The sequence below is a fragment of the Leucoraja erinacea genome, chromosome 13 (genome assembly GCF_028641065.1).
Source record: "Leucoraja erinacea ecotype New England chromosome 13, Leri_hhj_1, whole genome shotgun sequence".
NCBI classification, from domain to species: Eukaryota; Metazoa; Chordata; class Chondrichthyes; order Rajiformes; family Rajidae; genus Leucoraja; species Leucoraja erinaceus.
Genome location: NC_073389.1, coordinates 7,294,570 through 7,308,974, shown reverse-complemented (window position 1 = coordinate 7,308,974; position 14,405 = coordinate 7,294,570). Strand labels below are relative to the sequence as shown.

At 44.7% G+C, this 14,405-nt stretch overlaps 1 protein-coding gene across 4 annotated transcripts in view; it reads left to right on the top strand.

Annotated features, from left to right (window-relative positions):
• The window catches only part of glra2 (glycine receptor, alpha 2), a 219,206-nt gene that overhangs the window by 47,111 nt on the left and 157,690 nt on the right, over window positions 1-14,405 (top strand). Inside the window, exon 1 of one of the 4 annotated variants that reach the window (XM_055644381.1) lies at window positions 5,889-6,028. The exons of the other annotated variants lie outside the window; for them this stretch is intronic. Within the exon in view, the coding sequence (XP_055500356.1) occupies window positions 5,976-6,028 (53 nt within the window). The 5' untranslated portion in view covers window positions 5,889-5,975. Of the gene's footprint in view, window positions 1-5,888; window positions 6,029-14,405 lie in introns of those variants that run through there. 4 annotated transcript variants of the gene reach the window in all.

Below are 14,405 nucleotides of genomic sequence, written 5' to 3'. Positions count from 1 at the left end.
AATGTATCTTGAATCTTGAATCTTGAATCAGAGTAGACTTGAGGGACCGAATGGCCTAATTCTGCTCCTATCACTTATGACCTTATGACCTTATGAATGTAATTGTTCTCTTCTCTCTACCTTTCCCTCACTCTATAGTTTAAAACAATATTTTCCATTTCTGTTGAAGTGTCATTGAACTGAAACATTAACTCTAGTTTCTTTCCTTCACATTTACTGCCCGAGCTGGGCACATAACATAACCTTATGACTTGTGCTCTCCAGTTTATGTCAAATGGTACAATGTGCTCTTGCCAATGTGTGCTTGCCATAGCTCAAATCATCAAATTGAAGGCAATCATGAGTCCTGAATAATTCAACATCCTCTGATGCAAATGCAAAAAAAATCTGTAAAACTCATCTCCCATTGAGTCTAAAACCAAGTACTCAAACTAAACTGAGGGTGTGAGACAGATGCAAGTATGATATTATGGGGATAATTAGAAAATGGAATTTAAACTAAAGCAACAACAGATCAATCAAACAGTAGGTGGAAGCTGAAGTCATAGAAAGCGTGGGAGGCAAACAAAGAAAGTTGGAGAGAAATTTAAAAGGCAAAGTGGTTGAAGGCTGCAGCTCAAATCTAGACATAGGCCTCTTTACAAAGCAACTAGTGTCTGGCAGCACAGAACATGGCTCCTTTTGAGGTGCAATAGAAAAAGGAGTCTGTCTATTTATGTATGGCCTTCACTCCAACTCGGGGTTGAGTGGTGCCATCTGCTTCATGATGTCCTGGTGCTGTGTTAGCTGTTTGTCATGATGCAGTTTCACTCATAAGTAAGCTAGGCGGGATGAGAAGTCCTCTCCCAGCAAGAAAGAAAGAACACAATACATAACAGAATTCAACATAGAACATAAACATCCACCACAGCGGAACCAGCACTTCCCGCTATGGTGGAAGGCACAAAAGTTCAGTCAGTCTTTCTCCTCCGTTCACCCGTGGTCGGGGTCCTGAGCTCTCTGCAGTCGCTGCTACGGATGGCCCGATGTACAGGCCCTCTCGCCGGGGTGATCAAAACTCCGACATCGGGAGAGACTGGAACAATCCGCGGCGAGGAATTCCCGAATCGGCCGCTTCCTACCGGAGACCGCAACTTCATGATGCCAAGTCCGCAGACCCCGTGGTCGGAGTACTTCTTCTGGCATTCCTCGGCAAAGGATCGCAGGCAGCTCCGCGATGTTAGAGTCTGCGCAATGCCCGCGGCTAGAAGCTCCACAGACCAAGCTCCACGATGGTAAAGTCAGCAGGCCCGGCAAAGGATCGCAGCTCCACGATGTTAAACTCCACGCTGTGCCCGCTGCTGAAGCTCTGGGCTCTGGGCCGGTCTCTGGTCAGAAAGGCTGCATCAATCCAGTAGTTAGGCCGCGATAGGGGCGAAAATGCGACATGGAGAAAATTTGCATCTCCGTCGAGGTAAGTGACTGGGAACGGTTTCCCCTATTCCTCCCCAGCACCCTGCACACAAGACACACTGGGAGACAAACATTCAGGAACGCTGAAAACAACAAAAAGTCCAAAGAAACACACAAGCTGCTGGCGAGGCTGCCGCACGGCGCCATTTTGGGAACCAGAAAAAGGAGTATTCCTTTCCAATCTTATGTTTTATTAAGAAAATACACTCTGTCGAGAAAGTGGGCTTGAGATGGAATGGGAGACTCAATAAAAATGGAAGCAGGTTCAGATTGTCAAACAAATGACAAAACCCTCTAACATCATAAGGAGATGATTGCCCAGCCTGCAGTCCTCTTCTTTTTTCTGTGTTTGTTGGGAATTTTCTGGGATATTTTCCAGATGTGCCAGCTCAGCCACTCTGGAATTTTGACACAGCGTATTTGGGATCTCCACTGATCTTCACCCCACAGCAAAGGTGCGAGATGAAGAGACGATTCTTGGAAATAATTCTACCATACAGCATTGAGAAATTGGAGAAGGTTGCTTGAGTTTTGCAGAGCAATAATAATCCCAATTTAGATACAGGAACTGGAAATGCACATTTGTTCACAGGCTGTCAACCTAAAAGGTTGACTTTGTCAATCTCTGACGCTTGAACTGTTGGGCATTTACAATATTTTCTGTTTTTACTGCAGATTTACCCTCTCCCCTCTCTAGTTATCTTTTGTCCCCTTAATATATTTGTAAAATGTGGTTAGATTCTCCTTAACCTTATCTGCTAGAACTGTCTCATGCCCGCTTTCTGCCATCCTGATGTATAGAGGATTTCTGCCATCCTGATGTCATTGATACATAGGCTTCTCAATCATCTATACTCCTGATTAGCTTCAATTTATCTCAACATCCAGGGTCCCTCATTCATTATATCTACCAGCAAACATTGCCTCTGATCTTGCGATGAACTATGCGATGCAGCTGGAGATGTCAGTTATAAAATTGAAACAAGCCACTGAATCTCAGTTAATGGACCAGATTGGGTCTTCTGGTTTCCTTTTTTGGATTGCTCCTTAGTTCCTGAAATTCCTTTAGGGATACACGATCCCAGTTGCCTATACTAGCCACATGCCTCCTTCTTACTCTTGACCATAGCCTCAATTTCCATCTTCATCCATGTCAACTTTCCTCTCATTCATAATTACTTTTACAGTATTTAGATGTAAGATTTGCATTGTACGACATCACTTTCAAATCTAATATCAAATCCTATTACATTACAATTACTTTTTCCCCCAAAGGCTCCTTTACAACGATTATCAATTATCCTTTCTCATAACACAAAATTAGATCCAGAGTAGTGTTTTCCACAGAAGTTTGGCAAAGTATTGATCTCGAAAATCATCTCATATACACTGTGAATATGTCTTTCTCCTTATTGCTGCAAATTTGGTTTGTCTTTCGCAGGTTGCATTCTCCTCACGATTACTTTTAACTTTGCGCCCTTTATGTGGTGACTATTTGCATACCTTGGGTGAACAAGCAAAGAATTTCACTGTGCCTTGTCACATGTGAAGATAAAGTATTCATTAATACTGCATTGCCTCAAACGAATGTACTTCTAATTTCATAGAAACATAGAAAATAGATGCGGGAGGAGGCCATTCGGCCCTTCGAGCCAGCACCGCCATTCATCGTGATCATGGCTGATCGACCCCAATCAATAACCCGTGCCTGCCTTCTCCCCATATCCCTTGAATCCACTAGCCCCTATAGCTCTATCTAACTCTCTCTTAAATCCACCCAGTGACTTGGCCTCCACTGCCCTCTGTGGCAGGGAATTCCATAAATTCACAACTCTCTGGGTGAAAAAGTTTTTTCTCACCTCAGTCTTAAATGATCTCCCCTTTATTCTAAGACTGGTTCTGGACTCGCCCCACATTGGGAACATTTTTCCTGCATCTGGCTTGTCCAGTCCTTTTATAATTTTATATGTTTCTATAAGATACCCCCTCATCCTCCTAAACTCCAGTGAATACAGCCTAGACTTTTCAATCTTTCCTCATATGACAGTCCCGCCAACCCAGGGTTCAATCTCGTGAACCTACGCTGCACTGCCTCAATCACAAGGTTGTCCTTCCTCAAATTAGGAGACCAAAACTGTACACAATACTCCAGATGTGGTCTCACCAGAGCCAGAGTCTCATTATTTCCTGAATTATGCCAATGACCTATTTGATGACCTTTCACCAACTCCTACCAATATGTTATGTACTGTTCTAAATCTTAACTTGACCCAAACGAATTCCAATTCTACATTGGAATTCTACATTCTACACGCCGGAAATTGGAGGAACAGCACCTCATATTCCGTTTGGGGAATCTGCATCCCGGGGGCATGAACATCGAATTCTCCCAATTTTGTTAGTCTTTGCTGTCTCCTCCCCTTCCTCAGCCCCCCTGCTGTCTCCTCCCATCCCCCAGCCTTCGGGCTCCTCCTCCTTTTCCCTTCCTTGTCCCCGCCCACCCCCGCCCCCGATCAGTCTGAAGAAGGGTTTCGGCCCGAAACGTTGCCTATTTCCTTCGCTCCATAGATGCTGCTGCACCCGTTGAGTTTCTCCAGCTTTTTTGTGTAACCTCCAATTCTACATCATTAGGTTAAGTGTAGGTTTATTATACCGAGATGCAGTGAAAAGGTTTGTTTGACCGACAAAACCAAGATTATTTCTCACCACAACACTTATCTCCACCCTTATTATTTGTGCTCCAGTGCCACAATTTCTATTTATTTTCTCCAATCTTTCTAAATGTGAAATAACTGGGATCATGATGGCAATTAATTCATATCTGTTTACTTCTATTTGTGTCATTAGTTTGTTTAGTGAATGTTGTGAGCATTCGTGTCGTTCGTCCTCTGAGAGCATGCATTTCCTTTGGGCCTCATAAGATTCTGCAAGTATATTAAGTGCAAAAGACTAGCTTGGGAGAGAGTAGAACCATTTTTTTTTTTAAATTTGTATTTTTATTAGAAGCAATGTACATTTTGTAGGGGGCGCTGCTCTGGCAGCAGCCATGTCAGCAGCGCGTCAGTTTTTTTCAACCTTTTTTTATTTTTTAATATGTTTTAAAGTATGTATTTTGTGTTTCTTTGTGTGGGGGGTTGTGTGGGGGGGCAAGGGGGAATCCGCTTCAGCCGCCTCCTCCACGGAGAGGCGAGCTTTTCCAGGTCGCCTCCCCCGTGGCCTAACATCAAGGATCGGTGCGGCCTTTCCCGGAGACACGCCCAGGGCTTCAGCGGCGGGCGCAGCGTGGACTCTCGGCGTTGAGCGGGTGAGCCCTCGCTGGGGCTCGCTGGAGGGGAGCGCTCCGTTTCGCTGGCCTGGGGCAGCCGGCAGCCTGAAGCCGCAGCCTGAAGTCGCGGTCTGCACAGCTCCAGCTGGTGCGGCGTCTACAGCCCGGGATCCCTCGTGGGGGGACCCGTGGGAAGAAGAAGCCATCACTGCCGGGGGTCCGGCATGGACTTACCATCACCCCTGGAGGGGAGCTTCTACCACCGGCCCTGCGGTCTGCGGTGCTTCTGGCTGCAGCGGAGACTTTAAATCTCGACCGATCGGCCTACACCATCTTAAAGCCGCGGTCTCCGGTGAGGAAGAGCCGATCCTGGACTGACTTTGGACTCTGGTCCTGTCCACGGGGGGGAAAATGGAGGAGGACTGGCCAAATGTTGTGCCTTCCACCACAGTGATGAATGCTGTGGTGGATGTTTGTGTTACAGTTTTATTGTGGTTGTGTGTTCTTTATTATTGTACTGCTGCTGACAACCCAAATTTCCACCAACCCTGGTTGTGTGGCAATAAATTATATCTAATTATATCTAATCTTTTAAATTTAGCAAGAGAGAGAGAGCGAGTGAAGAGTGAAGGAAGTAGTGATGTGTAAACCCCTAGAGTACCCAATGGGCAGTCCAGGGGTGAACAAGTGATAACCTGTAGAAAAATAGAGACAAAAAAAACATTAAATTATTTTTAAAAAGAAGGAAGAAAGAAAAAAAAAAGAGAAAAGAAAAGAAAGAAAGAAAACAAGAGGGGAAAATGGGACCCTTGTGTAGGGATGTACTAGAGTAGAACCATTCAAAGATCAAGTAGCTTGTCCATGTGTAGAGCCAAAGGAGATGGGCGAGGGTTTAAATGAATATTTCTCATCTGCATTGACTGTGGCAAAGGACATGGATGCCAAGGAACTCTGGCAAGCTAATAATGAAATCTTGAAGAGTCCACACAATGTGTGAGGTCTAAAGCCAAATAAAAGTAGGTAAATTGCTGGGACCTGATCAAGTGTATTCTGGACTAGTGTGGGAAATTGGCAGAGATGGTGAGTGGCTATTGTGCCTCTGTTTACAAAATGCTGCAAGTACAAGCCTAGCAACTACAGACCAGTGAGCCTGGCATCAGTGGCACATTACTGGTGGGTAAGTTATTGGAGGGTATTTTGGAAGAGCGTGAAATGTCTCCTGATATTAACCGTGAGCTAGAAGACAAAAGTGGCAAGAATGACTTCCAAGAAAGAGAGATTTGGGGAAGATGTAATTTCCAGACCAGTCAGGTGAGACTTTTGCAGTTTTACTGATGCCGTTGTTAGCCTGTCAGGCCACAGAAAATGTTATTACCATGCAATCCATGTTCATATCAAGAGCTGCAGGGAATGCAGCTTTTGGTGCATGCTAACACGAAAACACAATACGTGATTACAATCGAGCCATTTACAGTGTGCAGATACATGATAAGGGAATAATGTTTAGCGCAAGATAAAGTCAGCAAAGTTCGAACTAGGATAGTCCGAGGGTCACCAATGAGGTAGATAGTAGTTCAGGACTGCTCTCTGAATGTGGTAGGATGATTCACTTCCCTGATGACAGCTGGGAAGAAACTGACCCTGAACTCGAGATCAAGATGGAACTCGGGTTTACGGACTATGAGGTAACAGCCCAAACAGCTACACTATTGCCTTGCCTTCACTTGACTTCAACTGGCCTCACATTGTGAACTCTTCCAGAATGTTCAACTTGTTTCTTTCTCATGGTTACCTAGCTTCACCTTTTTTCCTTCTTCCCTGTGGCTATCAAACAGTACAACTCCTCCCCCTTCAGACATGGGGTAGACTGATGCAGTCATCCAAACTGCAGTCAGGCAATCACATTCTTACAAAACGTGAAATAGCTGGGATCATAATGGCAATTAATTCATATCTGTTTACTTCTATTTGTGTCATAAGTTTGTTTATCTAGTTTTGAATGTTGCGAGCATTCGGATCCCATGCCTTTGATTTGGTCATCGTCTTGGTTTTTGTAGTTTCATTTCTCAAAGGAGAGCTCAGTGGTGCGGCTGGTAGAGCTACTGCCTCACAGTGACCGAGAAGTGGGTTCAAGCATCACCTCGGGTGCTGTCTGTGTGGAGTTTGCACGTTCGTCCTCTGACTGCATGGGTTTCCTTTGGGTGCTCTGGTTTCCTCCTACATTCCAACAACATGTGGGTATGTAGGTTAATTGGCCTCTGTAAAATTGTCCATAACATGGGGGGAGTGGATGAGAAAATGGGATACCTTAGAACTAATGAGAACGGGTGTTGAATGGTTGGCATGGACTCAGTGGGCCGAATGGTCCGTATCCATGCTGTCTCTCTAAACTAAACAAATCCCATGACCTCCTTGGTTTTGCTTTGATTTATTGCACTTACCACTTTTCTAAATTCCATGTTTTAATTCTATCTTTCACTTGAGCAGCTGAGAGGAAGGGCAGCAGTGCAGAGTCAAAACACAGTGGTAGTGTCTGGGTGTGACTGCTCCTATGAAAGGAAGGCAGGCACTAATGGAGGGGCCTATTGGGAGCGACTGCTTCATGAGAGGCTGTCTTTTGAGGTGCAAGTTTTTTCATTGATGGTAAGTGAAGCTTCGAGCAGGAGACAGGGCAGAGGGAGATGACAGGGTAAGGTGAGGTCTGCTTTTTTTGTGCGAATGTTCTTTGGTTTTAATGCACTAGAGATGGCATTTGGGGCACTGGTATGCTCCTCCTGGAGAATGTGCAAAGTCAGGGAGACTTCCAGTGTGTCAGGCTGTAACTCCTGACTGACTATGTGAAGTTGAGGGAGTGCAGCGTAGGTTCACAAGGTTAATTTTCGGATGGCAGGACTGTCATATGCTGAGAGAATGGAGAGGCTGGGCTTGTACACTGGAATTTAGAAGGATGAGAGGTAGTCTTATTGAAACATAAGATTATAAAGGGTTTGAACACGCTAGAGGCAGGAAACATGTTCCCGATGTTGGGGGAGTCCAGAACCAGGGGCCACAGTTTAAGACTAAGGGGTAAACCATTTAGAACGGAGATGAGGAAACACTTTTTCACACAGAGAGTTGTGAGTCTGTGGAATTCTCTGCCGCAGAGGGCGGTGGAGGCCGGTTCTCTGGATACTTTCAAGAGAAAGCTAGATAGTGCTCTTAAAGATAGCGGAGTCATGGGATATGGGGAGAAGGCAGGAACAGGGTACTGATCGGGGATGATCAGCCATGATCACATTGAATGGCGGTGTTGACTCAAAGGGCCGAATGGCCTACTCCTGCACCTATTGTCTAATGAAATTCCGGGAATTGTGGCTGGATGACCTCAGTATCGTCTGGCAGGAGGAGAGCATAATAAATTGGAGCTATAGTGAAAAGGTCATGCATAACTTACAAGCAGAAAGTAGTAGGTGACCACCAGGACAGGGAGTAGGTCGGCACTGTAGCACAGCGGTGGAGCTGCTGTCTTACAGCTCCAGAGACCCTGGTTCAATCCTGACTACGATGCAGTCTCTACGGAGTTTGTATGTTCTCCCTGTGACCTGTGGGGGTTTCCTCCCACATTCCAAAGACGTGCAGGTTTGTAGGTTTAATTGGCCCTCTGTAAATTGGCCTTAGTGTGTAGGATAGTAGGTAGTGTATGGGGGTGATCATTTGTCGGCACAGACTCATTGGGCTGAAGGGCCTGCTTCCATGTTGTATCTCTATACTAAACTAAAAAGAGATGAGGTCCTGCAGAGTGAATACAGTTAGGTAAAAGGTTAAAAAGCAGGACCAGTAGTGATGATGTGTAATGCCACCTACTAATGAGGGTGAGAATAGGAAATAGGATGTGAATTAGTGACTGAGGAGTTCATGCAGGGGGCAGGGAATCAGATTTAGCACCACTGGGATCTCTTCTGGGGCTGAGTAGATCTGATCAAGAGGGATGGTTTGGTTTAGTTTAGCTTAGTGATACAGCGCGGAAACAGGTCCTTCGACCCACCGGGTCTGCGCCGACCAGCGATCCCCGCACATTAACATTACCCCACCTGGGACAATTTACATTTATAGAAAGCCGATATACGTACAAACCTGTACATCATTGGAGCGTGGGAGGGAAGCCGAAGATCTCGGAGAAAACCCACGCAGGACATGGGGAGAACGTACAAACTTCGTACGGAAAAGCCGGGTCTCTGGTTGAAACTAGTTAAAACTAGATTGGCAGGGCAATGGGTTCCAGTGCAGCAGGTGGGAGGTAGGTGGGAGGCTGGATGTCAGTACAGAAGTCGATGACAACAAGTTCAGTAGACAGGATATGCAGGAGCATAGCAGGGAGTGGAGAAAGACAGTTGATAAAATTGCATTTATTTCAATGTTAGAAACCTGACAGTTAAAGTGGAATAACTCAGGGTATAGATTGATACAAAGTAGGTGCGAGTGGGATATTGTCGCCATTATGGTAACCCAGCCAAGGGTGGAACAGGGCTGGCAGCTTAAAATACCAGAGTACAAATGCTATAGGCTAGAGGTAGGTGTAAAAGAAGCAATTAGTTTGTGATTCAGGAGACACAAAATTACCAGTAGTCTGAGATGACTGCACTGAAGGTTCATCCAGTGATAAATGGGTGGAGATGAGAAATAAAAAGATGATCAACTGGTTGGTAGACAGAAAATGCCGGAGTAACTCAGCAGGACAGGCAGCATCTCTGGAGAGAAGGAATGGGTGGTTTAGGGTTGAGACCCCTCTTCAGAGGGGGAGATATAGAGATAAGGAAGTGTAAGGTGTAAGAACGAGACCCATCCTCCCATTCTCACACTGACCTTTCCGTCCTGGGCCTCCTCCATTGTCAGAGTGAGGCCCAGTGCAAATTAGAGGAACAGCACCTCCTATTTGACATAGAAACATAGAAACATAGAAATTAGGTGCAGGAGTAGGCCATTCGGCTCTTCGAGCCTGCACCGCCATTCAATATGATCATGGCTGATCATCCAACTCAGTATCCCGTACCTGCCTTCTCTCCATACCCTCTGATCCCCTTAGCCACAAGGGCCACATCTAACTCCCTCTTAAATATAGCCAATGAACTGGCCTCGACTACCCTCTGCGGCAGAGAGTTCCAGAGATTCACCACTCTCTGCGTGAAAAAAGTTCTTCTCATCTCGGTTTTTAAGGATTTCCCCCTTATCCTTAAGCTGTGACCCCTTGTCCTGGACTTCCCCAACATCGGGAACAATCTTCCTGCATCTAGCCTGTCCAACCCCTTAAGAATTTTGTAAGTTTCTATAAGATCCCCTCTCAATCTCCTAAATTCTAGAGAGTATAAACCAAGTCTATCCAGTCTTTCTTCATAAGACAGTCCTGACATCCCCAGGAATCAGTCTGGTGAACCTTCTCTGCACTCCCTCTATGGCAATAATGTCCTTCCTCAGATTTGGAGACCAAAACTGTACGCAATACTCCAGGTGTGGTCTCACCAAGACCCTGTACAACTGCAGTAGAACCTCCCTGCTCCTATACTCAAATCCTTTTGCCATGAAAGCTAACATACCAGTCGCTTTCTTCACTGCCTGCTGCACCTGCATGCCTACTTTCAATGACTGGTGTACCATGACACCCAGGTCTCGCTGCATCTCCCCTTTTCCTAGTCGGCCACCATTTAGATAATAGTCTGCTTTCCTGTTTTTGCTACCAAAATGGATAACCTCACATTTATCCACATTATACTGCATCTGCCAAACATTTGCCCACTCACCCAGCCTATCCAAGTCACCTTGCAGTCTCCTAGCATCCTCCTCACAGCTAACACTGCCCCCCAGCTTAGTGTCATCCGCAAACTTGGAGATATGCCTTCAATTCCCTCATCCAGATGATTAATATATATTGTAAATAGCTGGGGTCCCTGCACTGAGCCTTGCGGTACCCCACTAGTCACTGCCTGCCATTATGAAAAAGACCCGTTTACTCCTACTCTTTGCTTCCTGTTTGCCAGCCAGTTCTCTATCCACATCAATACTGAACCCCCAATGCCATGTACTTTAAGTTTGTATACTAATCTCTTATGTGGGACCTTATCGAAAGCCTTCTGGAAGTCCAGATACACCACATCCACTGGTTCTCCCCTATCCACGCTTCTAGTTACATCCTTGAAAACTTCTATAAGATTCGTCAGACATGATTTACCTTTCGTAAATCCATGCTGACTTTGTCCAATGATTTCACCACTTTCCAAATGTGTTGCTATCCCATCTTTAATAACTGACTAGCAGTTTCCCCACTACCGATGTTAGACTAACTGGTCTGTAATTCCCCGTTTTCTCTCTCCCTCCCTTCTTAAAAAGTGGGGTTACGTTTGCTACCCGCCAATCCTCAGGAACTACTCCAGAATCTAAAGAGTTTTGAAAGATTATTACTAATGCATCCACTATTTCTGGAGCTACTTCCTTAAGTACTCTGGGATGCAGCCTATCTGGGCCTGGGGATTTATCGGCCTTTAATCCATTCAATTTACCCAACACCACTTCCCAGCTAACCTGGATTTCACTCAATTCCTCCAACTCCTTTGACCCGCGTCCCCTGCTCTTTCCGGCAAATTATTTATGTCTTCCTTAGTGAAGACGGAACCAAAGTAGTTATTTAATTGGTCCGCCATATCCTTGTTCCCTATGATCAACTCACCTGTTTCTGACTGCAAGGGATCTACATTTGTTTTAACTAATCTCTTTCTTTTCACATATCTATAAAAACTTTTGCAGTCAGTTTTTATGTTCCCTGCCAGTTTTCTTTCATAATCTATTTTTCCTTTCCTAATTAAGCCCTTTGTCCTCCTCTGCTGCTCCTCTGAATTTTTCCCAGTCCTCCGGTATACTGCTTTTTCAGGCTAATTTGTCCGCATCATCCTTCGCTTTGATACTATCCCTGATTTCCCTTGTTATCCACGGATGTACTACCTTCCCTGATTTATTCTTTTGCCAAACTGGGATGTACAATTTTTGTAGTTCATCCATGCAGTCTTTAAATGTCTTCCATTGCATATCCACCGTCAACCCTTTTAGAATTAATTGCAAGTCAATCTTGGCCAATTCACGTCTCATACCCTCAAAGTTACCTTTCTTTCAGTTCAGAACCATTGTTTCTGAATTAACAATGTCACTCTCCATCCTAATGAAGAACTCAACCATATTATGGTCATTCTTGCCCAAGGGGCCACGTACAACAAGATTGCTAACTAACCCTTCCTCATTACTCAATACCCAGTCTAAAATAGCCTGCTCTCTCGTTGGTTCCTCTACATGTTGATTTAGATAACTATCCCGCATACATTCCAAGAAATCCTCTTCCTCAGCACCCCTGCCAATTTGATTCACCCAATCTATATGTAGATTGAAGTCACCCATTATAACTGTTTTGCCTTTGTCGCACGCATTTCTAATTTCTTGTTTGATACCATCTCCAACTTCACTACTACTGTTAGGTGGCCTGTACACAACACCCACCAGCGTTTTCTGCCCCTTAGTGTTTCGCAGCTCTACCCATACCGATTCCACATCTTCCAAACTAATGTCCTTCCTTTCCATTGCATTAATCTCCTCTCTAATCAGTAACGCTACCCCACCTCCTTTTCCTTTCTCTCTATCCCTCCTGAATATTGAATATCCCTGGATGTTCAGCTCCCAGCCTTGGTCACCCTGGAGCCATGTCTCCGTGATGCCAACTATATCATAGTCATTAATAGCTATCTGCACATTCAACTCATCCACCTTATTACGAATGCTCCTTGCATTGAGACACAAAGCCTTCAGGCTTGTTTTTACAACACTCTTATCCCTTATACAATTATGTTGAAAAGTGGCCCTTTTTGATTTTTGCCCTGGTTTTGTCTGCCTGCCACTTTTACTTTTCACCTTGCTACCTATTGCTTCTACCCTCATTTTACACCCCTCTGCCTCTACGCTCACACATTTAAGAAACCCTTTCCCTTTAACTCCATCGTCCACTATCCCATTCGACACCCTTGACGGGCAGCTTACATCCCATTGGTATGAACATTGACTTCTCTAACTTCAAATAACTCTTGTTTTACCTCTCCCTCCATCCCTCCCACTTCCCAGTTCTCCCACCAGTCTGACTATCTCTGATTACATTTTATCTGTTTGCTTGATCCCCACCCACTCTGATGCCTTGTTCTCCTTTCACTTCCTTATCTCTGGCTCTAGTTCAAGTAAAGGGCAAGACAAGTAAAAGTAAAGGGCCTGTCCCCAGGATTTTGGGATTTTCAAAATCCTCGCACGCCACGTTGATGCGCAAATGACGCCCAAGTGGGACAGGCCCTTAAGGAATCACTTGAAATTGACGCTCTGGTCAGGAAAAAGGAGGCATGGGATAGTTATGGGAAGCTGGGATGAAGTGTATCCAGGAGCACAGGGGATTGAGGAGCATAATTTTAAAGCGAAAAAAGAGGGCAAAAGTGGGCATAAGTAATGAGATTAAAGGGCCTGTCCCACTTTCACAACCTAATTCACAACCTTTTTTGCTCATGGACATTTTTTATCAGGCTTGAAAAATGCCCCGACCCACTTGATGCCATGAGTACCTACGACTAACATCACGGCCTGGCCTACTACGACCTACCTATACCCTCCTATGACCACCTACGACCTCGTGACAACCATGCTGCGAGTATGTCACGGGCAAACTCGGCAGAGGTCCTGGATTAGGTTGTGAAAGTGGGACAGGTCCTTTAGAAGAATCCAAAGGGATTGAAAGAGATATAACCAAAGAGTATATTGAGAGAAAAAGGGCAATGAAAGTGAAAATAAGGCCCCTTGGAAACCAAAACTGTCATGATAGTGATGTTTAAGAGGCTTTTTGATGTGTAGCTCCTGTGTGGGGATCAGTTCAGCTCAGCATCATGTTTGGCACGAACATTGTGATGTATCTTGTTCATGTGCTGTACTGTTTTGCATTATGTCTAAGGTCTATATTTGATAAAGTCCTCTGTGGTAGGCTGATCAAGAAGATTAAGATGCACGAGATTAACAGTGACTTGATCGTATGGATTCAAGACTGGCTGACTGATGGAAGACAGAGGGTTGTGGTAGAAGGATAATTTTCAGGTTGGACGTCTATGACCACATTGCAACAGGGTACTAGACATGAAAAGCAAGTCATTTTGTCATATAACATTCTGGTATGTTCTTACTGCCTCTCAATTAACAATGAGTTAGTTGGCTCTATATTGCCCTTAATGGAATTGTACAAAGCACTTAGATTAAACATTGAAGCCTCACCAATTTATTGTGGCGGTTTGATTTTATGCAAGGAATTGTGCTCTTTCCCCATTGTTTCAGTATGTTTATACATAATGACTACTTGTTGTGTTGTAAGCACAAATGTTAAAGTGCTATTATTTCTGCCATGCTGGGAACTCTTAAATTGCCTTACCCTGAACATGCCATGATTTATTTGCTCAATGGATGAAGGTTCAGAAGGTAAAGAATCTTTTACCTGCTCCAGCAGCCAATTAGCTATAGTTCTCCTCCTGATTCATTTTTATCTGTGTATGCTTCGTTATCACCTTCCCCGAGCTAACTATGATCTACTCTACATTTTCCTTGATCTTCGTCCCATTTGAGATCTCGTTTTCAAACCTTATCCTTCTATATCTCT